Genomic DNA, 27,457 nt, shown 5'->3' on the forward strand with positions numbered 1-27,457 from the left:
GTCTACAAATAACAACACTGGGAATATAAAAACACGTGTATTTTTTATGTACCGAGTATAAATTATACCCCTTTGAAAGCAATGTCTTGTGATTCTTGCGTTGCAGAAACGCCTTTCAACCGCCAGGCGGCGACAGTGCGCCGCTTTGCTCTGTAGTTACCATAGCAACGAACAACAGCAACAGTTTTACTCAGCTTTACTCGCGAAGTTAAGAAGACATTAGAAATACTTTGAATTCGCCGAGAGAAAAAATAAAATAAAAAAAAAAACAGTTGTTCTGGTTTCTAGACGGCAACACACTAGCTAGGGGTCGGTTAGAAGGCACAGGAAGACTTTCTTCTGCGATGTCCACCTCCGACGGAAGGGAAGATGTTTTACGGCAGGTCAGCCAGTTTTGGTCCATGCTGGACGATCTCTCTGAGAACGAACCGGCGGCATATCGCAAGTTCATAGAGGAGCAGATGAGGCGAGGAAATGAATTCAACGCACCGCCCGAGCTCCACTCGTGTCTGCGAACTCAGATCCTGGTGAGTTTGACGGAAGGCGGAAGGCAGCAGCTGTTCATGATGGCTCCTCATGGAGCAGCATCTCTGGTGGCTTACACGCCAAACACTTCCACCTTTTTGTTTATGTTATATATTCACACCCTTTATTTATTAAGGTTTATAATTCTGTATAATGATGACACGGATAGAATATTGGAAACGAAAATAACACAAATAAAAAAAGGATTGTTTAAATTTTATGTTTTAAACTGTTGAACAACAATATTGCAAATTATGTTTAAACATTTCTTTAAAAAAAAAACCTAAATGTGAAACATCAATATTTTTTTTATTTTACTTTATTTATATAACAAATAAATAGTATACAAAGACTCATTGAGGTATAAACATCACAACATGGGTAGAAAAAGAAAATAGAACATGGGGCTAAAACTAAGAACAGATACATAAACAATAAGGCCAAAGAAATAGAAATACTGGCAGTTACTTTTTTGGCAGAAACATATTTCAAATGTTTCAATGAGGTGTAATACAGTTTAAATTGGTTAAGAAAAAATTCAAAGCAAGGAGTAGAACCTCTCCATTTACAGCAATGTATATGATATTTGACAAGCAAGAAGACAATATTAACCATATCTGATGTTTTACTATCAAGGTCATCAACATAATACAATATGTGGGTGATGGTTATTTATAGGATGTCCTCAATTTTAAGGGACAACCAATTTTTAATGTCTCTCCATAGTTTAAAAGAAAAAGGACAGGGAAAAAAAGAGATGATTAAGGGATTCATCAGGACAAAAGGCACAGCATGTTAAGTCAAATTTAAATCTTTTGTGCGAAAATTTGGGTAAATATTGTAAGAGATTTTAAAGTGAGTCTCATTAACCTTTGGTAATAATGACTAAAACTGTAAGTAGCACAAAGCTTACCTGTCAGTTGTGAAACTCTTCATTTAAATTTGACTTGGATCCAAATGCATATTTCACATCCATGTAAAATAACATCCTCATGCATTTATTTGGGGATAAGGAAACCATATAGCTCGTCCATTCATTATGTTGCCTGATTATCTTGTCCTCACCTAAGTCAATGAATTAGTTCTTTGCAAATGTCGCCTGCTGAACTCACCTTTAGAGTGGAGTAAATAGATATAACTTAAATGTTGCTATAATGGCTGAAAAAAATCGATGCTACCCTTTCTCAGAAAGTTCTAACACTTTCATCTCCAAGCATGTCATTTTTTTCCATTATATAATTAGTATTCTAATGTATTTATTTCAGTGTTTGGCACTTTTATGTGCATCAATTTAAGCCAGACATTTATCCTTTTTTGAATGTTTGTGGAATAATCTTAAAAAGCTGGGTTTGTGCCAGAAAAGCAATTTTAAATAAGCCCTGCCAGTTCTGACATGTGCAGACACGTGCGGAAAATCTATCTTATTTATTTTATCTTTTCGCTCAGGTAAATGTTTGTTGCATAATCATTCCGCCCTGGAAGCAGAATGGTTCAAATGCATCTTGAAGCCAGTACATTTTGTGATTTGATTTCACGCCAAGTGCAAACCTCTCACTGACACCGCGTATGTCATGTTCTGACAGTACATCTGTGTCCTTCCCAGAAACCAAAGCCGGGCTCGCTTTACATTAACATTTGCAGCTGGAAGCGTGTGCCCGCACCTCAGGACGCGAGCAGCCCCCTGCCGTTGTGCGGAGGGAAATTGGAAGCATGCGACGCAGAGGACCAAGGTGGTTGTATGGAGCGGGCACAGCTGTCGTTCGTGTCGCGTGATGTGAGCTCGACACTCAAAAGGTTTTAAACACCTGCAGGTCGGTACGCCGTGTTGGATGTGGCGCTCAATCCTGCGGTGCTACAGAAGAGCGAGGAAGAGGGAGCAGACATGGGGAATATCTATACGCTGGCCCTGAGGTTTGCCCGGCAACAGCACGGGATGCTGTTATCTCAGGAGTACAGCATCGTCAGCTGTAGCCCAAAAGGTAGCCCAGACGACTTACGATGTCGGCTCGGCTTTCAGAAGCCGCCCAGCGCCTCCGAGCGACTGGAAATAGGTAAATAACCCTCTTGTTCTGATAATCTTTGCCGAACCTCTTTATTCAGGCCTTTTGCTCCCTTCCTGCGAGGGCCTATTATCTGTGTCCTCCCACCGGTTTCTCTCGTTCGCAGCCAGTCAGACTCCAGCTTCCCTCCTACGACACATCTCCTCTCCGCCACCGGAGACGCGAGAGGAGGACAGCGAGGGCCGAATTATCGGCAAACCCGCGGCGCACGTGAAGATGGGTTTGATCCAGGTCATTTCCAGCACTTTCCAGGGGCCTCAGGAGCCGGAGTACCTGCTGGAGGTGAAGACCGATGCAGCAGGAGCTCCTCGCAGCGTGGAGCTGACAGTGGAGCTGCCAAAAGTCCGTTTCATGTCAGAGTGCCAGCTCAGAGTGTCTAAGGTTAGTGGTTTGCGCGCACTCCCCTGAACACTTATAATGAAGCGCTTCGATTCCACTCTGCCTCCCATCATGGCGGGATGTCACAGAAAATACATAATTGGCCTACGGTGAGTCTTACTGGTTTCCTCGGCGTATTTTGTTGCTCTGCAGGAGGACGTTCTTCTGCAAGTGGAGGATGTTTACCGTTTGCTGCTGGAGTTTCCAAAAGCTGTGAACGAGGACACGGCCTCTGCCGTGTTCAACAAAAGGAAACGGAGACTTACGCTGACGGTAGACGTTCTACTGTGATCAATTAATTTCCGCGAAGGAGGAGAGGGGCTGGCGGGGTCGCACGTGCCAGGAGTGAGCTCTCGGAACAAAAAACACCTTATAAACAAACGGCGGTATGAAACTCGGTGAGAATCAAGAGCATCATGCTGTGTGAACATATGCTCAGCCTCAAAACAGTCTGCCTGTAAATTGAGCTGTTTTTAGAATATTCTTGAGAGAGAGAAAAAAAAAAAAAGTGAAATAGTTCCAGTGTGCTACATAAGCTGATGTGCAGGAGCAAATTGAATTTCTAACCCCCTCCAATGCGAGTCAACGACTACATGGGAAATAACTGTCAGTAAAACGTTCCATGCAATAATTTATGTTTATTGAAAACATCGAAACTGATGCAGAACATCCAAATTTTTTGGCAACGTGGAACTTTGTGTAAAATGTTAGTAAACACTGTCACTTAGTGGTCTGCACCAGAAACAATCAATACAACCTTTAGCAGGTGGGGGGGATCATTATTGTTATTATTTTAAATTCAAAGCTTCAAGTATTACATTACTGACCGTTAATATTGTAGCTGGACATTTTAATTTTCAAGCTGGAAACAATGTTTGACTTTGCAATTCTATAAAATAAAGCAATACCCCAACGTCGAGTCATTCTCTTGGCATGAAACAATCACTTCGCTGCTGCGTGTCAAAGGTGTTATCGGCCTTGGTCCCGGTTATTGTTTAACAGCTTTTTTTTTTTTTTTTCATTTTCTTTCATATGGCACAACAGATGTTTTCAGTAAAACGTTTGATCCAGTGGGGTCGATTGAGGTTTGTAGTGGTGATCTCTGGTACTCGGCGCTCTACCGTCGCTCTCCGTGGTCCTCCTCCACCCATGCCACGATCTTCCCCTCCCAGCCAGGGACCACTGCTCCATCCTGAAACACCTGAACGGCAAACAAAAAAAAAAAAAAAAAAACACACTGACTTATGTGAGAGAACCACGTGTTGAATCTACAACACTAGGCAAAAATATTCACAACCACAAACTTTGATGTATTTTTCGGGGATGTTATGTGATAGAGCAGTGTTGTAACTCTGGCTGTGTGTTTAGGGTTGTTGTCTTGCTGGAAGGTGAACCTCCCCCCCTTAGGTCTGGTGTCTTCTGTAGCCTCAAACAACTTTTCTTGAAAGATTGGCCTGTATTTAGTTCTATCCATTTTTCCCTAAACTTTGAGCGGTCTCTATAACCCTGGTGCAGAAAAGCCTTTCCACAGCATGCTGCTGCCACCACCATGTTCCACTGTACGGACGGCATGTTCAAGCTGATGAGAATTTACAGGTAGCACCTTACATGCAGGCCAAAAAAAGTAAAGTTTTAGTCACTTTTCATATGTTATAACATTAAATGAACACATTTGAATGTATTTTACTGATCCAGGGTCACCGAATCGCAGGAGGGACACAGCTGGACCCTAGACCAACAAAGTCGTGCATAACTGAGAAATGAAGAGAAATGATGTTTGTTTTAGAAATATGTTCCAAATAAAAATCTGAAAAGTGTCGTGTGTTTTTGTCATCAGTCCCCCTATGGCAACACTTTGTTAACTTTAGATCTGGACTTTGGGTCATTCTAGCACAAGAATTTGGTTGATCTAACTCTAACCATTACAGTTCTGGAAGTACATTTAGGGTAGTTGTCCTGCTGGAATGTGACACTCTGCCCAGTCTCAGTTCTTTAGCGGCCAATTCAATTCAATTCAATTTTATTTATATAGCGCCAAATCATGAAACATGTCATCTCAAGGCACTTTACAAAGTCAAGTTCAATCATATTATACAGATTGGGTCAGATTATACAGATTGGTCAAAAATGTCCTATATAAGGAAACCAGTTGATTGCATCAAAGTCCCGACAAGCAGCATTCACTCCTGGGGAACCGTAGAGCCACAGGAAGAGTCATCTGCATTGTACATGGCTTTGCTGCAATCCCTCATACTGAGCAAGCATGAAGCAAGGCCACTGACACGTTGTCTTCTGTTTAGCTCCACAAATCTTTCCATGAATTCTTTTTATCTTTCCTGTCCCTGCTGGAAAAATAAAATAAAAAACATCCTAAAGTCTGCTTTGCAACATTTTGCATGTATGCAAAATATTCCAGTTTGTCTCATCTGACCAGTGAACCTTCTTCCATCTGGTTGCTCTGACCTTTTGTGGCGAACTACAAACGGGTCTTCTTCTGCTGGATCTCTTTCAACAACTGCTTTCGTCTGAGTCCAGACTTGTGGAGTGTAAACCTAATAGTTGCCCACTCAATAGGGTCGCCCAAATGAGCAGTGTTGGGCGACCCCAGATGGGGGAGCTGCAGCAATTGCTAATTTCTTGGTCATTTGCAATTGTGTCATACTCTACATTTTCAGACGACGGGTTGAACAGAACAGTGCTATATTGTTTTATAACCCAACCCTGCTTGAAGGTTCCCTTGTTGTTCACGATACTTTTCATTCACTAATGTCTTCTAACAAATCTCTGAGGCCATGCTTCTCCTAAGAATACATTTCACATTGCAGGACTCTGTACTGCAGCAACTGCATCTCTGAAACAGAGTAAGCTTGGAAAATGTAACTGATTTGTTCTTCAAAAAGAACTTCAAAAGAAAGGTGCTCGCAACACCTTTCTAATTAAAAGTGCTGTTTTTTTTCACACATACATAACAGATTCAGCAGAACATCAATTTGTGAATTTAAAACCTGAACACACCTCACAACAACTTCAAGAGGATTAACCACGTCACCCACAAGCCACGCCCACTAGGGACACAACGATATATTGATTAGGGCAGAAGTCTTCAACCCCTATCCTCAGGATCCACTGGCCTGCGTGTTTTAGATGTGTCTCTGCTCCATCACACCTGCTGAATCCAATGATCACATACCTCCTCAGGAGCCATCAAGGGCTGCAGAGGCCTGTTAATCATCTATTTATTTCAGTCAGGGGTGTGTGGAGGCAGAGAAACACCCAAAACATGCAGGATAGTGGGTCCTGAGGGTAGAAGACCTCTGGATTAGGGGAATTCGGATTTCTGTTGCACTGAATATTTATCAAAGGCTGTCAGAGTAAAGAGGGCTGAATACACTTTCACAACAAACTTTACAGATTTTTATTTGTAAAAAATCTTAGGCCACATACTCTTGTTTGTCTTTCACGTAAAATCCCAATTAATGCAGTGAAGTTTCGAGGCATGAATATTATTTCGAGGTACTGTGTAGTGCGTTTTTTTTTTTTTATTATTTATTTTATTCCTATTAAAATTGATTTTGAAATGAGAAACCTACCTCCTCTTTCACCGTTCCGAACTCTGGGTCAAGAGCCTTGAAGTGATATCTGAAATTGCCCTGTCTGTCTACAGCAGCCTTGAAGTCTCGCAGTGTCACTTCACCCAGCCTGTAAACACACACTGTCAGTCGTGATCTATGCATCCATACACCCCAATGAGTATGAAGCCTTTCCGGGATAAACACTAAAGCCACCGAGGAACCCATTTTAAAGCTCAGGTCATGCCTCAATCAGGCTTTTAACTCTGGCAGCAATTTGCTATGAAAACATAACATAAAGATATGTCTTCCTACAGCAAAGGAATAAACCGTGCAACATAATTCCAATAGTATTACGCCTTTTATCCGTACCTTTTTGGGATGTTAATCAAAAACGGCGTGAGCGAGCGGTCTGTGAAGTAGAGCACTTTAGTAGAGACGACAGCGTCCAGTCCCGGGCTGCTGTGCGAGTGCGCCATTTCTGCAAATAAAGACAACAAATAACAAACATTCTTGTTTTCCCAGACTCTGAAACGGCTCAGGCCTCGCAGCTGGTGAGCCATTCTCCATCCACGGCGGTGTAATTGGAGGGGACAATTTGATTTAAGTTAAGATGTTGCTGCCGATGACAAATGCTGAACAGAACACAAAGATTTTGCTTGTCTCACTTGAGCTCGGTGGCCAGGAGTCACGGTCTGTTGAGTTGGCCCTGCGTCCCGGTGATTTAAATTCCTCCTGGGAGAAGAGCCAATTATTGCTGGTAAACAAAGTTTTTTACCGTTTCACAGTCGGTGCGTGTCACTGCTCGTACCCCTCTCCCCTGTCGCCGCTGGATGTCCAAGGAGTGGAGTCGGTCCATGAGGCTGCCTACGCCCTGCTCCAAGGTGTCCAGGGTGTGATGCTGGGGGTCATGACCCGAGAAACTGTCCCTCAGACTGCGCAGCGCTTCCCTGACGAGCTGCAGCTCTTCCCCCTGTGTCAGAGCAGCCTCGTAAGACTCATTTTCATATTCAGTTCAATTCAGGTTTATATACACTTAAGCCCAAAAACTATTTAGAACTCTTTTAAATTAACCAAGATGTTTGTTCTGACTGGGAGTGGTATTAACGTTTTGCAGTGGCCCTGTCAGAGTCCTGAGATAAATCTGATAGAGGATCTGTGGTGGAGGCTAAAGATTAGGGTGATGCCAAAGAGGCTTTCCAACCTCTTGAAGCTCATAACCAAAGATAAATCATCAAAATACCAGTGGAAACATGCAAAACGTTGGCGACCAATTAAAAGAAGGGCATACCTTTAGTGATGTTTCATTTTAGGATTGGGAAAGGTATAAAGTGTTCAACGGGTCCTTTTTTAAATTAAAAATGTATATCTTTTTCCAAAACTGACATTTCTTTCACATTATCTTAAACACCTTTTGAGAGTTGCCCATCTCATTTCCAACGAGAAACCAACTTTTGAGTTGAATTAAAATATTTTTTAATTCTAAATCTTAATTTTGGGTCCAATGAATTTAACATTAATTGGAAAGAAAATTGTAACATTAAGACGTTTTACAATGTAAACAGATATAATTTAGGAAAATAAATTGTATTTCCATTTTAATAATAATAATAAAAAACAGTTACAATGATTTATTCATAAAGTGTAAGGGTACTATATAGTTAATTGTTATTTATTTTTTTGTTTTGTTGAATTCAATAATATTTTACTAATAATAATATTTTACTAATCTCAAAGGAATGATGGTGGCGGCAGGAAGGCTCTCCTAAAGCGGTCTGTCTTACAGCAGAGTTCTTTAAAAAAAATGCTACTTTATTCTCGTAAATTTACGAGTTTATACTCATTATACAATGACGTTATTCTTAAAATTTCCCCCAAAAAATATTTTGGGTGTCGAAGGCTAAAAAAATTTGGTAATCCCTGCCTTATTTCATGCAGGTTCAACGTTGCTTCTCCATTCCTGTCTGTTGTCTAGGTGAACACCAATGTATTAATAGTGCTTGACATTCTCCTGTTTCTATGTAAATCTACAATAATCTCCTTTGTTACTCTGCCAGTTCTCTGCACTTATCCTCTTGCTCATGTTTGATACAGTTCAATATACCCCAGAGCCTGAAATTCTTTAAATTCTTAGTAATTTTCCTTCTAAACTGAATGGTGTGAGGGATTCTCCAACTATACATCTAATGGACAAAGCATTTTAGTGTCTACTTTCACACACACTGAATAACTTTTCACATGTTAGCAACCAGCATCACATTAAAATGAGCATATAGCTCTCAAAAATTGAAAACAGGAAAACTTCTTAGATCAAGGTGAATATTTTTGTGACCAAGTAATCCACTCACACGAAGCAATAGCTTCTAAAGACCCAGGACAGTGACGGGTGGGTCATTGATTTGTATCTGACATAGAATGCGCTTGGCAGGACGGGCCTCCGTGTCTTTTAAAAACAGCAGCGCATCAACTGCAGGTTGCTCATCTGTAAGCCTCAAGAACTGACAAAGACTCTTGGATAGGTGTCAGATATTTACAGAAAGAACTGAGTGAAAGTCCGGGTGCCTTCGATTTAAACATGTTCGCTGTTGCGATGACTCGAATAACTGAGAATTTGCACGGGCATTTTTTTGTTTAAGATTTTCAATTCTGCATATTTAGTTTTGTTTTCCATGAGAAATTGAGAAAAGATGTAGGCAACAACTATGGAAATCAAAACTCTTTTGTTGTCATCAAAAACAAACATACAACAGTATAAAGTGGTAAGAATCCCAGAAATACTACTTACTGGGGCATTGTGCTGAAACGTTGAAGGAGAGGTCGATGCCACTGAGTTACTATAGCCACCATTTTCCCCCCTAAATGACTGGAAGATGGAGACATGATATGTTAAAGAAGATAGGTGTGATTGACCTTTGTAGTATTATTACAGCTATCATTATGAATGAGTAAAATAATGAAAAAAGAAACGGTAATTTACTGTTTTTTAACTCTCGTTGTTGGCATGTCATATTAATTTGAGGCTTTTTTGCTTTTCTGTGACACACATAATCTTACAATCATATTTGCTATGTATGTTCAGCAAACTGAAACTTGATCAGAGAGTTTCTGTTGTCATCAGTAAGCTTCTGGCCTAATTCTGGCTAGATATTTGAACACTCTTTGGCAGAGTTAATTTAAACTACCAAGATTCAAGGACATGTGTCTTGTTTATATCTTTGAAAACTCGGTTTGATGTGGTTTGTGGGGATCATTGTCCTGCTGGAATATCAGATCGAGACTCTCGCCCTCACATGAAAATTTTGACTAAAAATGTTTTTGAAACTGAAAAGATTTGAAACTGAAAAAAAAAAATTCGAAACTATTTTTCAGATTATCTTTTTTTTCAGTTTTAAACTTTTGGTCTTGTTTTGGTGTGGGGGAATTATAAATGACAGCTCAACACAGGGCTGGACTAAACATTCCCAGCTGTTGCATTCAAGAACTGTGGGAACTGGGAACAACTTTAAAACGTTAAATCTATTCTGTTTATATGATTTAAAAAAAAAAAAAACAACATGCTTCATTGCTTATGTCAACACACATCTCAGTTGAAAAATTCTAAAACTGATGTTGCTGGTGGCTAGAAAATGTGTGTAATTAGTCTAAAACTCACTAAAGAAAAGATAACTAAATATTAGTGAGAGTGTGGGTACATTTTAGAATCTGTATGTGTTTAAAACCAGAGAAAATCCACAGTAAATGCAGTTTATTCTGAGGTGAGTAGTGGTCTGTATAACCTAGCTGTGTAGTATGAGGGAATAAAGCTTTACCTTCAAGCAGGGAGCTGTCTAAATGCTTCAGTAGTTTAGGTTTGTATCAAGTGATTTGTTGATATGAGAGGAAGAAATGTGGGCCCTGTCACGTGTGAAGTAGGTGTGCTTTGAAAAAGCCTCTCTGATCATTGCTACATTTTTTTCCACATTGAAATGTGGCTTGTGATGCTGTAATGCTTTAACCGCGCCATGCTCTGTACCCGGCCGTGGCTGACTTCATGTGCTTTATGCTGAGCTTCATCAAGCTTCTGTTGCTGCTGCTGCAGTAATCTGTCCTTCTTCCCCAGCTGCTGCTGTTTTGACAAGATAGACAGGCGAAATACACAACAAAAGCTTTCACCTGCGTGCGTTTCGTAAAAAGAAAATCCACTGCAGCGTAAATAATGAAAGGCCATACCTCATATTCACTGAGTAATTTGTTCCTTTCACTCAGCTTGCGTTTGAGCTCTTCCTGCGGGCAAGCAGAGTGGGATATGGTAAGCTCTCTTTGTACATATATATAGATATATATATCTATATATCTATATATATGTCTGTCACGTATACCTGCATCCCAGCCAGATATTTTATTAGGTCAAAAAGGAAATCATCACTTGTCTCACATTTTCTCCTTCCAGCTGATCTTTGGCCATGTTGCACCTCAGTAGTTCCTGCTTTAGCTGCAGTACAGCATCCTCCTGCACTGACAGGCGCTGCTGCAGGGCATCCTAATGAGAAAGACGGGAAGATCAAAGAGGTCAAAACACAAAGGCAGACCCATCTCATCAACGCCACTATTTTATTTTTTTTCATTTCTTGTAATAAAATTAAAACTAAATTGTGTGAAGTTAATAAAAAGACCAGTAATCAGAATCCAACTAAATTTCCATAATTTCTGGTCTATAAAATGCACCCAGCATCAGGATTCACTTTGAGGCACTGTTTTTAAATTGAACAAACATGTGTTTTTGATTAATTTTGTTTTCATCTTTTGTTTGATTTGAGACTTCTGTTTCTATTGTGCAAACTGCAGCATGCTGTTTCTCTGTGACAGGGTAGAGAAAATTCCTTAGTTTTTACTTTGTTGTCACACTTGTTTCAGATCATCAAACGAACTTCAATACTGGACAAAGACAACCACAGAAAACACAAAAAAACAGCATTTGGACTATGAAAAAACAGATCCATGCCTACTTTGGGGTGCGTAAAAAAAATGTTCCCTCGTTAAATCATGAAAAAAACTGACAATTTCTGAACAGTTGAATACAGTTTAACTAGCCACACCCAGGCCTGAAATTAATTAAACAGAACCTTTCTGACAGCATGAAGTAGGCTAAAAGCTCTCAAAATCATCAGACAAGCTCCAATCTAGAGAAATTAAGGAACATGAGAAACAAAATCACTGACACCACCAGTCTGGAAAAGGGATTTCTTTGGGACTTCTGCGACCCATAATGAGAACCACAAATGGAGAAAATATGTAACAGTAGTGAACCTTTCCAGGAATGGCACCACTACAAAATTACAAGACCTGGACAAGTTGCTATAACTGAAACTACAAATTCAAGCATTAATACTGAAGGACAATGTCCGGCCATCAAGCACATTTGAGGTATGTACCAGGACGATGACTCAAAGCACACCAACAAGTCCACCTCAAATGGCAAAATAAATCCCAAAATGTTTAATGAGGTGGCCTACTCAAAGTCTTAATTTGGTTTTAAAGCCGAATGAGATCCTGTGCATTGACCTTGAACAGGAATTAACGCTCAAAGATCCTCCAATGTAGCTGCCAAGAAGAATGGGCCAAAATTTATCCACAGCAATTATAAAGGATTCTTTTTCAATCGGTTCAAAAATATTTGATGGCAGCCATCCCGTCGATGGTGGCCCAACCAGGTGTTAGATTTAGGGGGCGATTACTCTTTCACAGAGGTCCACGTTGGTTTGGATAGCATTTCTCTGTGATAAATGAAATCTTCATTTTTTAAACTGCCTTTAGTATTTCCTTAGGATATGTTTGTCTGATGTTAAAATAGTTTGATGATCTGAAACATTTGAAAATGTCAAATGAACATACAAATGTGTTGAATATTAAATAAAACTTTAAAAAAAGAAATATGTAAGGGTGCACATACTTTTTCACAATATTGTATGTGTTATACATTGGTAGAAATAGTATTCAGAAGGTCAGACCTTAAAGAAAACCAGATATCAGTACTGGCCAGTAAAACTAAACACCTTTGTGTTTAGTTTTCTGGTTTCGTCTTGTGTTCATTGTTCATTGGAGAATTATTCCTGTTAGATGTGGTTCCTTTGTGTCTGTGTTCAACAGCTTTTCAGGTTAATTAGTCTCCCTCTCTCAGCTTCCTGTTTTCAGTCTGTCTCAACCGTTCCACGTTTTCCTCTGATTACTCACACCTGCTTTCTTTGTCATCTTTCAACCCGGCTTCAGCAGCTAAGCTCCTGAATTGGCAGTGTCTTCTGCTGGATCCTTTCTTCTTGCTCACCTGACTCATTCCCCAATCCGTTACCATGCCTGTTTCTTGCACATCGTTCTGCCCAGTTCTCTGTCCATGCTCCCCGATATATCAGTTTTGTTTTTCTTTTTTACACTAAATCATTTTAACTCACCAAGCTCCTTCCAAGTCCCGGTCTGCACTTTGGTCCAATGCAAACCTCACTATACATGAAATTTCTTTGTGTGAGTGTTCAATCCAACTACTGACGCTTTAATCTTAGAGCAGGTACAATAAAAGTAAAATATCTTCCTTAAACCCTTTTAGTCCTAAACATAAGTACAAAAATTAGAGTAAGGGGTTTACCTTGATGGCCTGAATATGTCGCGTCTCCTGTTTGTGCCTCAGTAACTCCCTCTATGAGCCACACACATGAACACGCTCATTAAAGAAAGGAAGCTCATCTATATTAATTCCAATTACGTTTACTCACTGTACCTTCAGATCAAGGGCTTCTTCCATGCTTTGGTCCAGACGACTGCGGATTAGAACCTTCAAAGGAAGAGTGCATGAGCAGCGTAATTAGAGAACGGAAAAATGTCAGAACCCATGAAGAGGCAATAGAAACGCATGACAGCGGGCTAGCAGATCAGAGAGAATTCATCAGCACTCTCCGGCAGCTGCCCCGAAGGGAGTGACGGCTGCAAACATCATCACAGCAGAAGGTCTGACATGGACACTTCACACAAGAGTGGCGACCAAGTGATGCCTTCTCAAGTTTAGCAGAGAGAGGGAGCTGCACCGTACCAGCTGCTGCTCCGTGGTCGCTCGATTGTCTCCGAAGCTCCCGGATCCGTCCTGGTCTTCTTCGGGAAGAGAGCCATGCAGCAGCAAACCCTGAGGATGAAAACACGCAAGCAGAAATGCAGGTCAAGAAACATAAGCACTTCAATTAAATCAAGCTAAAACTTTCAATTTAGTCAGTGAATTAAACCTCACAGTCGTTCCTGGACATAATGAAATTTTTTTGGGATTTAATATCGTTTTTTTTTTTTTCTGGAGTTGTATAACAGACATATAAACAAAACATGACATGCACCCAATAAATCTCAGTACAAATTCAATGTATTTCATTGGAAATACTCTAAAGAGCTTGAAGTTGCTGGCTCTAAGTTCTTTAAACATCTGTGTTAAGCTTTGGTGAGATTGTGTTCGTTGTCATCATTCTCAGAGAGCTTAAAATCTATCTACCCACTACATCTAAGTCAATTAACAGACTAACATTAAACATCCTTCTAGATCACAGGTGTCAAACTCAAGGCCCGCGGGCCGAATCCGGCCCCTCAAGGCAATTTATCCGGCCCTCAAGAGCCAAAAAAGGCATATCATGTTATAAAGTAGAGGCATATATCCTTTTAAACTTTATATAATGGCTAAAACTGTGCCTCCTGTAGAGAATGTTGATTTTTTTAACGCTGTAGTAACAGCATCCTACCACTAGGTGTCAATTTTCCCACCACACATTAAAACAACCCAGAATTGTCCAGAAGGAGAAAAAGTGATGCAGAATGATGAGTTTGAAGTTTAACTCACCCTAATATCAACCTTTCTAGCAGATAAAGTGTATAAACTGGGCCTAAGGTGCTACTTGTATGTTACTGTGCATTTTTTTTTCAATATTTCTATGTAAACTGAAATTACATTAAATCAAAAGTATCATTGGAAATAGGCACCAGCAACCCCCGCGACCCCATGAGGGAATAAGCGGTTTGGAAAATGGATGCATGGAAAAGTATCATCTATACAGGAGCAACCGGCCCTTTTAGTGACTTCATGATGCCAATGTGGCCCAATATAGAAATAAGTTTGACACCCCTGTTCTAGATCATCACTCCTTTGATGTAATACTAGGACACGTGCCCCCCTTAAATATCCTGATGTCAATGTTTTTGGGAATGATCTAGACGACCATTGTTCGATTGCAGTGGCCAGAAAGGCCAAACTCTCCGAAAGCAAACCATACATTTTACTCAAAAGAGACTTTAAACGTTGTTCATGGGAGATTTATTTATTTTTTTGTACGATTAATTCTGTGTGGAAACGAATCTCCCTCTTTGCTGATTTTGACAGTTAATCATTACTTTGTGTTAGTCTATCACAAAAAATCTGAAGAAAATACATTTACTCAACACAATGTGAAAAAGCTTAAGGGATATGAATACTTTTGCGAGGAACTGTACAGCATAATTTATGAGAAACAAGTCCGTGTAAATGAGCTAAACAGAAGATTTTTATCAAACTGGACGTTTTGGAGCTGAGGACACAGGCATTGACAAACTTTAAAGCCCTTGCGCTGAAAACCAGCCTCTTCAGGTCATCAGACACACTTATTTATAGTTTTTCTACCGTGTTTTTTTTTATTAATAACCGCAGCTGCAGCGCTTTGCTGAACACGTGAAATGACTTTGCATCTTTTTATAACTACAAAAGAGGAAACCTGCTTGTCTTTTTTTGTGTCTGTTAGAGTGAATTTACTCCTACAACATTTGGTTAAAACTGCGCAGGGAAACAGTTGTTAGGACTGTTTCCTTGCAGCGAGAAGGTCTTGGGCTCAAAACCCAGCATTAGTTATTTCTGCATGGAGTTTGCATGATCTCGCCGCTGCATGGGTTGGTTCTCGCTGTCTTACTCCAACAATCCAAAATTATACAGCTTTAGTTAATTAGTGTCTCTAAATAACCCTTGGGTGTGAGTGAGTGTCTGCATGCATGGCTGTCTGTCCTGTGCATCTCTGTGTTGGACTGTAATGGACTGTAATGTGCAGCCTGTACCCTCTGCCTCTTGCTCAATTAGGCTAAAGACTGGAGGATTTTGATTAAGCTACAAAAAAACATATAATTAACTTTTTTCTATTTCTTATACCCTATTTGTTCATATCAAATCATGTGCATATATTGTGAAATTTTGATGGTACCAAACTACAAATTCGTTACAAGGTCTGTCCTCCTGAATTATGGTTGTGTGCTTTGCTCTTTTTATGTTCTGCATATTTGAAGCAATGTAAAGATTTCTGGAACAGATCCACTTAACTGACGATCTGAAAGAACCAATCTTTTGGAACATCTGGTGTTAGTTATAAATCTTTTACACTAAATTATTAAAACACAATTAATTCATTAAGTAGCTTAATTAGTCCCTCTGTGGTACAGTGGACTAAGTCTGCATCTCTGATACGCGGGTTCAAATCCCGGTGCGTCAGGAAGGGCCTCCGCTGTGAAAACTTTGCCAGGTCTGTCTGCAAGTTGTGATGACGTGCTGTGCCCCTGCATGAGGGAGCAGCCAAATGGACTCCCTCAATTAAGTCGATTAATTATCTTCTTTTTCATCAGCTAATTAGTGTGACTTAATCCGATAGAAAAAAAAAATCTAACTTGACCTGGATTAAAACTCATCACATGCTGTGATTGTCTGCAGTCTGAGTTGTTTCTTAGCTGTTTCCCCAGTACTTTATCACCCCGTGTTACCTGTAGCCGGAACACCATCCTCCTGGCTTCCTGCATCTCCTTCTCGAGCTGCTCCTGGTGGGCATCCAGCTGCTCCTCCCAGGACTTTTCTTCCTCCTGCCCATCATGGCCAAGCGTGGGACACAATCCGCAGAGTGGCACCTCCTCTGAGAGGAAGAGACAGGGAGAATAAGCTCAAATGTTGTTGTTTTTTTTTTTTTTTTAAATTGCACGATGTTTGGCTCTATAAGAGTTTATGTGCGGCTGACCAACCTGGGACAGATTTCCTCTCTGTCGGCTCGGATTTGTCTCCCTGAGATTCCCTATGGTTATCAGTCTGATCAGGGACTATTTCTTCTGTAGGGGCCTCGGCGGGCTGGGCGATAACGTATTCCTCTTTGGGGGAGTGGGCAGGGCTGTCTGAGCTCAAGCTGAAACAGATGGTAAGAAAAGGCAGAAATGAAAGGTTTTATTCAGCCAAGCTGACAACAGTAAATAAACCTGCAAACATAAAAATGGAGATTCAGATTTTACAACCTACTGGATGAGCATGAAAATGTGAACTTATTCCCATCATGGGAAAACAATGTAAACCCAGCTCATTGGTAGCACAAATCTGCCAGATAAATACAATAATCTCTTTTAAAAGTGATCATACTCTTTGAACTTTTTCAAAAATTTCCACAAGCACAAATTTCCTCCACTTTAATTCCCCGGAATAAAATGTAGCTTATTTGTGTCTGATTTGATCTCAGTATAAATCTAGGTGTTCTGTGGAGGCCTCAGAGGTATGTCAAAGAGTATTAGCGAAGAAATAGCAAAATAAAGGTCAAGGAACAAAGCAGACGGAGACAGATCAGAGATAAAGTTGTGCTTTATGAATTTAAAACAGGTCTACCCAAAGCCCTGTATAAAACTAAGGTAAATAAAGTACATAAATCTAAGAAATAAAACAAATGTCAAAATAATCATTAAAAAGGGCCATTAAACCCATAACCCCACAGTTGGACAATGGCCATTGGGAAAAGTTTATTTTATTTTTTAATGAAATCTTATAAACAGGATGCCTGTCTAATATTTAAAGGCAATGTATTCCAAAGTTCAGGAGCCACAACAGAAAAAAGCTTCATCTCCTGTTTCCACATAGCTTTTGGGACAACTAAAACTAGCTGGTCGGCTGATCTAAGAGCCTGGAGAAACAGGTCTGAAGTCAGCACTGAAAAACCATTAATAAAAAAAAAAAAAGCCAAGGGAATTTGACACCCTGCTGCTGGAAAGAAAGAAATGTTAAAAAGGAAATAAAATAAAAAACTGACTTAGCTGTGGGAAAAGCTGTTCTGAGAAACCAAAGAATGCCCTGAGGGATTCTATTTGCACGGTTAAACATGTTTCTTCCCATAAATATGCAGCAAGATTTAGACTTCAGCTGACCAGGCTTTATGCTTATCTGCAGGCATTACTCAACACAAGCAAATATCACAACAGAGAGCAATATTTGTGTCACTTAGGAGTTCACGCTGCTCCAGTATAGACTGACTGAGCACATTCCTGCGATATCTTCAGCTAAACTGAAAACATGCCTGAAGGAATCAGCAGCAGCATGTGGAACGGAACTGAGGAAGCTGCTGAGAGGCTAATGCTCAACTTTTAAATGCTAACACAGTAGCATGTAGACGAAATGTTGAGTTTTAAGGTTTTTAATGTTGCTTTCAACCAACGGGATTTCTATTTTCATTCTAATGTTTCCCATGTGTTTATTTGTGATTTAAGTCCATGAGTTTGTTTGTTAAGGTTTGATAATAACCAAGATGAAAATGAAGGAACATTTTTAAAGTGTTTGCCATTCATGCTAATATGTAATAGCCATCATATTTGATTGTGAAACTGAAACTAAAAGCAAGGCAAAATGTATAATTGTATAGATTTCACACAAAGAGAAACTTAAGCAAAGGAAAGAAGTTATTACTATTATTATTATTTTTAATATCATAGTAGCTGCAATCTAATGGGGGTGGGGGTAGAGGGTATAAGTGTCCCCATTTATAGGTTTGCATAAGCTATACTCATCAGTGGGATGAATGTCAAAAACTTTGAGTATTTGATGATATACTCGAACTTCTCTTTATCCAGGCTGCAATAATTCTACATAAATTAATTTAAAAATAAGAAAGGTTGGCAGATGTTTGCTCTCATTGTTAATTGCCTCTAATCAACGCAGGTAGATTTTCATAAATAAAGGCTTTAATACGTGCATAGACCTCTACTAATGTTCAGTTAAATGTCCTGTGGCAAATTACAGAGAAACCACACTTTTTCTAGCCATCAGCACAGGAGGTTTGGTCATCCGTCTTTTCAGAAACGCTACAGTTATTGTACATTGATTGGTTTCCTGGCACTACAGCCTTTCAGTTGGGTTAAGGAGGTATCCCAAAACCCGAACTGATACCTGTTTTTGGGTCACTGCCTTTTTAGAACAGACATTTTTGTTAAATTTTCAAATATGTATGTGTTGATTTGCGGCAAAGTGCACAAGTGTCACTTGTGGCCAAACAGTTCCTCAGGCTAGGTAGCTGCTAAACTTTTTTTAAGTGTGAAATTTCGAATTTTTTTATTTGCCCATGGATTTTTTGAATTTGAATTTTTAGAGAACTCAATATTTGTCAAATGTTATCGTAAAACTTTTGTCCCAAGGAAATTTGGCTTGTCCACGTAAACAGCTGCATATATCAGTTGAGCTAGAAGATGTTTATTGTGTTCCATGGGCTTCTTTCTTGGTTGGTACCATCTCAGTTCATTCTGAGGTTAAACTGACTTTACTTTGGACGGTGATACTTGTGTCACACTATCTTTAAGTTTATAACAGACCTGAGTCTGCTTGGTTCCTCGATTGTTCATTACCTTTCTAAAAATTCAGTTTAATTTGAGGGTCTCATTTGGGGTCAGTTGTTTTATCACAAGAGGGTGTTCTAAGAATATAATAAACCCAATAACACATCAAAATTGGGTCTGGATTGAATAAAGCAAGTAAACATAAAGCTTTTAGGCTGACTCCAACCTCAGCCATATTGGAAATCTTTGGGTTATCTTTGGGTATCTTTGACCGATCTATGGGGCTAGGGTAACATAACCCCTTTCTTTTCGCTCCTTCGCTGGGCATGGCTGACTAGCTCAGTTTCATCACAGAAATAAATGCGTAGACGTCTGGTTGAGCACTGAATCGCATGTTGCCGCCATATTGGATGTGGCACAGTGAAGCGATTTGGATAAGATGCCTCATTCATGAGCTGAGTAGAATTTGTACCAATCAATTCACAGAACAAACCACACCTACTGACATTACCTTTCACAGGTAAGAATGAACATGTACTTATGATTGTATGTATGTATTATAATGTCATTATAATGTCATATATGTCTGTGGGCTCCATTGTTTGTCATTGGTTACTCATTGCACACAGGCGCAATATCCTACTTCCAGTCACATGGGCCTGTTATGGTAAATATACACAAAAGTGGTTCATTTGCTAAGAAATAGAGCAAAAACAAATTATAAAACATATAAATTAAATACAATGAGCCAATAGGGTGCAATAATTTAATTGGTAAACCTTTGTATGCAACCAGAGTGAGCTACTGGTGTAGAAATTCATAAAGTCATAGTACAAAGCAAGGCCCCTTTAAAAGCCTGGTCAGTACCAGAACAACAGCTAGGTTAAATGCCAAGAAAAGCTGTCAAATATACAGCCAGAGTTATGCCACGACCTTGTTGATGGCAAAGTGTGCGCTTTCTCAGTGACTTGCTAAAAAAAAGATTTAACCAAACATTAATTGGATTTTAATTATACATGTAAGCCTCTATGTATTAGAGGCTTAGAGGATAATCTTGGACCCTGCATGGATCAGGAAAAAAATCTAACATAAATTTAAACTAGTTTAGCCATTGCTTGTTTAAATAAATTACCAAAGTATCTATTTTGTTTAATTGTTCAAAAAGAAAGGTTCAGGACAGTGCAAATGCATGTTAAAAAAGCCAAACATGAATGGCATTTATGCTCATGATGTGCACATGTAAACATGTCAGCAGAACTGTCAGTGTTCATTCTTTGGTGGAAGTGCTCCAAACCAGCTGGACAGACCTCAAGCTAAAATCTTATTTGGTCGTTATAAAATGAAAGAAGGTTCAGTACATCATGCAGTATTTCTCAGTCCAGTTGAATCATACATGTGTTCAGGAAACTGAAATGATATTCTCTCTGCTCCTTCTCAGAAACATTGCATGAGGTCACATAAAAGCAGGAACTGAGCATCTTATCAGATGTTGCTGTAATTATCCTTAAGTGTTTTTCCTAAGCAGCTCAAAGAAAATGCAGGCTCCTGCAAACTTTGTCACTCTTGGAATAGACTCTGTTTCTCCAAAAAGCAGTGTCGTTGTGTTTAAATTGTATTTTTTTTCTGTGCTCAGTGTTGACGCCGCACAAACAGAACAAATACCATGTAAACTGGGAACATATGGGTTGAGCCAAAGATTACTGGGTGGGATTTGCAGAGGATGAGCTTTGGAAGCATCAGATTAACAGAATTTAATAAGCAGAGATGAACTACTGAGACTGCACATTTTCTCTTCACTTTTTTTTTTATATACAATTTAAATTACAGTTTAAACCGTGAAATAATAACATTTCCTCTGATTCACAGCTGCCCTTAATGTTTTAAACCATTGGACAGATGGATTGGGGCATTGTACTCGATTGAGTTTAAGAACATTATCGAACAAGCAGGACAGACAAACAGTTAGTCTTCACTCCACAAATTTGACATTATGAAAAAATGGCAAGGGGAAAGCCACAAAAAGAGTTTAGACTGGTTGGAGGAAAGATTTAGATCAAAGTATATTCACAGGCTTCATTGACTCGCTCAGGTTCAGACCTAAATCCTTATAATTAAGCTAATTTGTATCTTATCTTGAAAACTGATGCTCACATAGGCTCTCCAGCCAGTTTAACAAAGTTTGGGATATTTTGCAAAGATGAATGAGCATACATGAGTGTTTAGATGTGTAACGCTGGTAGAGACATACCACAAAAGACTTTCAACTGCTTTTGGTAATAATGTACCTCATATTGTTCAGATTTATTTGTAAACATTTGGGAAAATCATGCATCCGTTCCCTTCTGGTTCACAATTATGCAGTGGATTGTTTTGCTTTGTCATTTGAAATTCTATAAAATACTCGGAAATGTGTGGTTATTCTGTGAAAAAGTGGTATGAAAACTTTTGCAAGGCACTGCAGCAATAGTTTTAAAAGGGCGTCTTACGTGGTTTAGCCGGTGCTGCTATTGTTGCTAGGCACTGGAGGCTCATCTTATACAGACAAGGGGACACACCCACATCCACCGTGATGTAAACATGCAGCAATCGCTGCTTCCGTTGATTTAAAACGTCTTACATTTGCGATGAAATTGCTTTTTAGGAGTATGAATAAATTCCACATGAATGAAAATGAAAATGAAAAGAATATGTTCCGAATGAATGCTCTGTGTATTTCTAAAGCTGATGCATGCATGCGTCGTCGATAAAAAAAAAAAAAAAAAAAAAAAAACAGCATGCAGGCTGTTGGTGTGTAATGTTAGAATAATCACAATATAAAAATGCCCCGTCCTACCATTTCATCTGCTTTGCTCCCATGCTGCTGTTTGTTGCCTTTACCCTCCCACACAGTCGGAGTTGTGCATCTGGGTGATGCCCCGGTTCTCAGTCAGGACCATAGCCGAGACGGAGCCGGAGGCTGCGGGGAGGGGAGCAGCCACCGCGGGAGTCTCCACGTCGCACACTGTGTTCAATCAGAAGTAACAGCACGGTCAAATCCACTCCTGCAGCACAAGGCTGCAAATCCAAATCAAAAGCCCCGAACCCCCCCACCCCCAAAAAAAGAAAAAAAAAAAATCATACCGAAGCTGGGTCCAGGCTGGCAGAGAGAGAGAGAGAGAGAGAGAGAGAGAGAGAGAGAGAGAGAGAGAGAGAGAGAGAGAGAGAGAGAGAGAGAGAGAGAGAGAGAGAGAGAGAGAGAGAGCTGAGCTGAACTGCTGCTCAGCAACACCAGCGACTGAAGTCTGCCCGCTTTCTCATTGCTCTCACCAGCTCTCTTTCACGAACACAGCGTGTTTTTGTTCCTTGTGCATCTCTTTCACTCTTGTGTTGTTTTTTCCTGCCGGCCTATTTTGCATTTATGCCCCCCCCCCTCCCTCGCTCCCTCTTTCTATGTCTCTGTAATCAGTTCTTCTCTCAGAGCAGAGATGTCAGACATGGCTCTGGCCGTCTGAGTGTGTTTACCATCCCCCCCCTTCCCCCCTTTATTCCTCCTCCCTTCTTTCTCTGCTGCTCTCTACTTTCTCCAGAGGGAGGTGGAGAGGGAGGTTTTCCTCTTCTCTTTAATTTTCCTAAAGCTTTCTTTTTTATGTCATTGCACGTAAAATGTAAACGTACATATGGGAAGAAGGCCAGGGATGCCTCCGAAACGTTTGTGCGTGACAGCACACCAAAGCCTTGACTCAATTTTAGTGTTATTTTTTTTAGTAGAGATGCCCTGCTGCATCTCAATAAATCATAATACAATAAAGTAGTTTTCATAATTGTATTAATTCAGTTAAAAATAACTAATACTGTATATTGTATAGACACATTACCAACAGATATATATTTCAAGCATTTAACTTTGCTTGTTTTGATGATTATGGATTGCAGCTAAAGAAAATCCAGATTTAAATAGCTATAATTTAATTCAATTCTGTTTTGTTTATATAGCTCAAGGCACTTTACAAGTTCAAATTCAATCTAATCATCCAGACTGATTGGTCAAAAAAGTTTCCTATCCAAGGAAACTCAGCAGATTGCATTGAGTCTTGCCGAGCAGCATTCACTCCTCCTGAATGAGCGTAGAGCCACAGTGGACAGTCGTCTGCATTGCTGGCTTTGCAGCAATCCCTCATACTGAGCATATGGAGAGGAAAACTACCTTTAACAGGGAGGAAAACCTCCAGCAGAACCAGGCTCAGTGTGAACGGTCACCTCGGCTGACCGAGGTTGGAGAAGACAGAGCAGAGACACAAAAGCACAGAAGCACACATTGATCCAGGAGTCCTTTCTATGTTAGAGAGGGTAATGGCAGATGATCTACCACCCTGGATGGTGTCACGAAAAAGAGACAGAGAGAACATAAAGTTAAAGTTAAAATAACAACGGATAATGCAAATCGGAGAACAGTAGGAGAACTCAACAGATTGAGAGAACTAGATCTTAATGTCCTCTGACAGCCTAAGCCTATAGCAGCATAAAAATGTCAGTTTTTTGTGCATCTTATGATGTGCAAAATGACAGGGGGAACACTGCTGACTGGACAATTGTTCTTCAAACCATTGACACCATCCAAAAGGAAAGGTGATTAATTCAGAAGGTTGCAAGTACCTGGTTCGATCCAACAGACTGCCACTGTGAGTCCATGAGCAAGACGCTTAGCCCCAGATTGATCCCCGGGTGCTGTTATGGCTGCCCACTGCTCCCTAAGGGATGGGTTAAGTGCAGAAGAAAGATTTCATTGGAATGTACAAACATAATGACAAAGATTTCCTCTTCTTCTAATTCACAGAAGGACACTGCTCAAGAAGCTGGCTGCTCGCAGAGTGCTGTATCCCAATTAATTTATGGAGCACTGAGTGGAAGGAAAAATGGTGGCCATCAAACTGGTCTATCCTTGGCAACACTGATAATCTGTGGGGCATTGTTGAGAAGATGAGAAACATCAGACCCAAGAATGTAGATGAGCTCAACGCTGCCATCAAGCAGCCTGGGTTTGTCACACTGCATTGAGTCAACTAAGTATCATTTGCAGGGCATTGTCAAGGTCTGCTCCAAGATTATTTGGGCCCAGCAGGAAGACCTGATGTATTTGTCGGTAAGAAGGGTAATCCAGAAGGCTGAGGTTATTTTCAATCAAATTGATTATACTCTTAATTTGTAATATTATTTTTTTTAGCTTTACATGATGTGTGAGCCATTATTGTCAAAATTAACATAAACACCTGAAATGTTATTATGCATAGAGTGAGTATATAGCAGTGTCACTTTTTGAATTGAAGTTTTTTTTAATAATATTAAAAAATTACTGAGATGCCCTCATACTGTCCCTCTCTACCATTTAGGCTCATATATATATCATCCTGGTATTATTTTTAAAGTTTGCTATTTTCACATGATGTAATCTGCTTTGACGTTAAGTCTGTTCAGAATCAGAGTATTTTATTTGTTACCGTTCAGATTACACATAACGAAGGCAAAAAAAAAAAAAAAACTGACAAACAAACATGCAATGAACAAGGGTTACATTTTATTTATTTGTTTATTTATTTATTTTTCCGAGTTCAGGAAAGTCACAGATAACAGATATTGAGGTAGTACGGTGCTTTTTGAACAATGATAATTGAGGCTTCGTTTACAGAAATGTGCATTTAGACATTCAGAGATGATAGTGTGCAGTAGGCAGTGACATTAAGGCGATTGTAACATATGATGGGCTAGTAACAGTGGGGTTGATTAAAACTGTCTCCTATCAGGGGGCGATTGCCCTCACAACTCTTTTGAAGAAGCTGTTTATAATGTATTCTTGTTTGTGACATACTGGGAGCTGGGGTTTGGGTGGTTGAATGACAGGAGCCAGGAGTCAGTGGCAAAACTTTGATAGTGGGATGCACAAAAAAAATGTCACAAGCATATTTAACTGAAATAATAATAATAAATAAATAAATGTAGGCGCTCTTCAGAGCTTGTCTTCCTCTCTTAAAATGTATGCATACAGGTCTGTCTAGCACGAAGGGGTGGAAAATGTAAAGGCTCTACTCTCCTTTGGCTCTTAAGTTTGACATATGATGAGTTAATAGTATATTTACAAAGCCCGGGGAGGCTGGGAGGTACTTTAAGAAAAAGTTATACTTAGCCCATGGAGCGGAAATCCCAGCCCTACAATTACAGTTCCTCACATTAAAAAAAAACAAGGCCTCAGATTCTAAACATCAAGCTAAATGAAAATCAAAGAGTCAAAAGTGACAGCTCACAGAAACAAAAGACTTCTGCATAGGCGTGTGCTTCTTATGTTAATCGCCCTTGTGAGAGGCTCTTGGGACACGAGAAAACTAACATTAAGTTGTTAAAAATGTTGCTGGTGTCATCAACTAAACTGTGAAGCAGCTCTTTATGTGGCAGCCTGCAGTTCCGTCTAGAGCCAAATGACAGTCTTAAATTCTGTATAAGCACCATCGACGCATGCTTCAATGGGCTACTTTGCTGCAGACCCATGAATATGTATGTGAAGCAGCAGAGCGTTGCAGCAATTGATCGAAGCAGGAAAAAAAACAGAAGAGGCAAGAGTGCAGCTGTCACACAACACCAAAAAGGACAAAACATTATTTTGGGAATATACTTTATACAAAAATGGTCAATGCTAATCTGCATTAAGTGTGCTGAAATCACAAAGATCTGAAAATATTTTGCTTATGTACCAAATCCACAACAATCTTGAAGAGGTATTTAAACACCTAAGCTTTGTGCATTTTGTCACATTACAACTTAAGTGTATTTTAACAGGATTTTGAATAGCAGACGAACACAGAAGTAAAGCAGAACGATAATGCATGGTTTGTTTTATTTTTTTTTGTACAATTAAAGGTAAAAGAGTGGAATGCATGGAGTGGTGTAGTAACCATGTGGTACCATGTGTCGATCACCAATGCACACCTTTTTGTAGGACTTCCAGCTTATTCTGGGGGATCCCAAGGCATTCCCAGGCCAGATGGGATACACAGTCCGTCTAGGTGTTCGTGGTCTTCCCCAGGATCTCTTCCAAGTGGAACATGCCCAGAAATCCCCCAATGGGAGGCGGCCAGGGGGTATCCTGATCAGATGCCTAAACCACCTCAACTGGCTCCTTTCGATGCAGAGAAGCAGCAACTCTACCTTGAGCTCCCCTCCCCCACCTCCACCCCTCAAATAACAGAGGTCCTTACCCTACCTCTAAGACTGAGACCAGCCACCCTCCAGAGAAAGCTAATCTCCAATGTGAGATCAATAAAGACTATCTTATCTTATCTTAATTTCAGTTGCTTGTATCCAGGATCTCACTATTTCATGATCCATATCTCATGGCCAAGAGTGAGAGTTAAAATGTAGACGGAACGGTAAATCGAGAGCTTTGCTTTTTGGCTCAGTTCCTCCTTTACCACAGCAGAACGGAGCAGCCTCCGCATTACTGCAGTGCAGACAATGCCCCAATCCATCTGTCCATGTCTCTTTCCATCTCACCATCACTCGTGAACAAGACAAGATACTCAAACTCCCCCTCTTGAGGCAGAGACTGACCCCCAACCCAGAGGGGGCAATCTGTACGAATCTGTGTACAAATAATTTGGGGTTAAACTGTTTTCCCATGATATTATGAATTCAGTTAAAAGGCTGTGTAAAGGAACAGTTTAAGTGTAGAGGCCGGGTAGTTGTTCTATACTGATGTAAAAGAGAGAAAGAAAAAGCAGTTTGTGCAGAAACATCCCCAATCTGGAAAATTCAGCATCTTGCCGCCAAGCCTTTCACTCTCAATAAAGTTGTTTTTCTTTCCTCGTGCAGTGATTTCCGTTCCTTTCAGGGTTACTTTGATTGTTTTTGTTCACATATTAAAAACACAAGGACGAACCCGGGCCCCCGAGGACCAAGGCAATAAAATTTTGGCAGACGATAATTCAACTGGGGGAACTGGGGGGGGAAGCCCGGTATTTATTTTTCAGGATTCATGTATGGTTGATGTATAAGCATTGACTTTGCTGTTCAAAATGTGGATGGAAAGTCATTCCAGCGCTCGTGGCGCCAGGGAGGGGAGAAGAAGGCCTGTTAGCCGCAGGGACAACAAGCTGGCAGACAATTTGTAAATCAAATGAGTTGCTAAAATAGAGCAGATTGTTTGTGCACTCACAAGGAATTCTGATTGCAAATTATTGCTGTGGCTGCTATGAAACATGAGTTATCAAGGCTTTTCATTTTAGTGACCTTCAAACAAATATGCACCGAGCACCTCTGATAAAGTTTTGTCCTTAGATATAGCATTTTTATTTTTTTTCTCAAACTCTATTGAGGGAC

At 40.0% G+C, this 27,457-nt stretch overlaps 2 protein-coding genes across 4 annotated transcripts; one reads left to right on the forward strand and one right to left on the reverse strand.

Moving 5' to 3' along the window:
• The first annotated feature begins 119 nt into the window (after positions 1 to 119).
• On the forward strand, positions 120 to 3,730 carry pih1d2 (PIH1 domain containing 2). The gene is made up of 5 exons (XM_012882051.3): positions 120 to 527; positions 2,129 to 2,255; positions 2,337 to 2,576; positions 2,692 to 2,966; positions 3,117 to 3,730. Exons 1-5 carry the CDS (start codon positions 345 to 347, stop codon positions 3,252 to 3,254), a joined length of 963 nt encoding a protein of 320 aa, XP_012737505.2. The 5' UTR covers positions 120 to 344; the 3' UTR covers positions 3,255 to 3,730.
• Positions 3,731 to 3,979: 249 nt separating this feature from the next.
• Positions 3,980 to 22,508, reverse strand: dixdc1a (DIX domain containing 1a). 3 transcript variants are annotated; one of them, XM_036149635.1, is made up of 16 exons: positions 22,421 to 22,508; positions 21,948 to 22,115; positions 16,559 to 16,716; positions 16,307 to 16,452; positions 13,590 to 13,679; positions 13,281 to 13,334; positions 13,149 to 13,199; positions 10,947 to 11,051; positions 10,742 to 10,795; positions 10,545 to 10,637; positions 9,318 to 9,395; positions 7,344 to 7,505; positions 7,201 to 7,267; positions 6,905 to 7,013; positions 6,554 to 6,662; positions 3,980 to 4,164 (listed from the first exon to the last, which is right to left on the reverse strand). In XM_036149635.1, exons 2-16 carry the CDS (start codon positions 21,968 to 21,970, stop codon positions 4,081 to 4,083), a joined length of 1,383 nt encoding a protein of 460 aa, XP_036005528.1. In that variant the 5' UTR covers positions 21,971 to 22,115; positions 22,421 to 22,508; the 3' UTR covers positions 3,980 to 4,080. The 3 variants fall into 3 exon arrangements, with proteins under 3 accessions (XP_036005528.1, XP_036005527.1, XP_012737501.2); XM_036149634.1 differs by lacking the exon at positions 22,421 to 22,508 and adding an exon at positions 22,235 to 22,275; XM_012882047.3 differs by lacking the exon at positions 22,421 to 22,508 and having other exon boundaries at positions 21,948 to 22,155.
• Between the last annotated feature and the right edge of the window lie 4,949 nt (positions 22,509 to 27,457).

The sequence above is a fragment of the Fundulus heteroclitus genome, chromosome 18, assembly GCF_011125445.2.
Source record: "Fundulus heteroclitus isolate FHET01 chromosome 18, MU-UCD_Fhet_4.1, whole genome shotgun sequence".
NCBI classification, from domain to species: domain Eukaryota; kingdom Metazoa; phylum Chordata; class Actinopteri; order Cyprinodontiformes; family Fundulidae; genus Fundulus; species Fundulus heteroclitus.

What these genes read in the sequence shown, in the direction of transcription:
- pih1d2 (XM_012882051.3), top strand. Translation starts at nt 345, where the DNA reads ATGTCCACCTCCGACGGAAGGGAAGATGTTTTACGGCAGGTCAGCCAG. An exon ending in ATGCGACGCAGAGGACCAAG is followed by an intron (nt 2,256 to 2,336) that starts GTGGTTGTATGG and finishes AAACACCTGCAG; the next exon opens with GTCGGTACGCCGTGTTGGAT. An exon ending in CTCCGAGCGACTGGAAATAG is followed by an intron (nt 2,577 to 2,691) that starts GTAAATAACCCT and finishes TCTCGTTCGCAG; the next exon opens with CCAGTCAGACTCCAGCTTCC.
- dixdc1a (XM_036149635.1), bottom strand. Translation starts at nt 21,970, where the DNA reads ATGGGAGCAAAGCAGATGAAATG. An exon ending in GGATGGTGTTCCGGCTACAG is followed by an intron (nt 13,680 to 16,306) that starts GTAACACGGGGT and finishes TTTCATCCTCAG; the next exon opens with GGTTTGCTGCTGCATGGCTC. An exon ending in TCGGAACGGTGAAAGAGGAG is followed by an intron (nt 4,165 to 6,553) that starts GTAGGTTTCTCA and finishes TTTGCCGTTCAG; the next exon opens with GTGTTTCAGGATGGAGCAGT.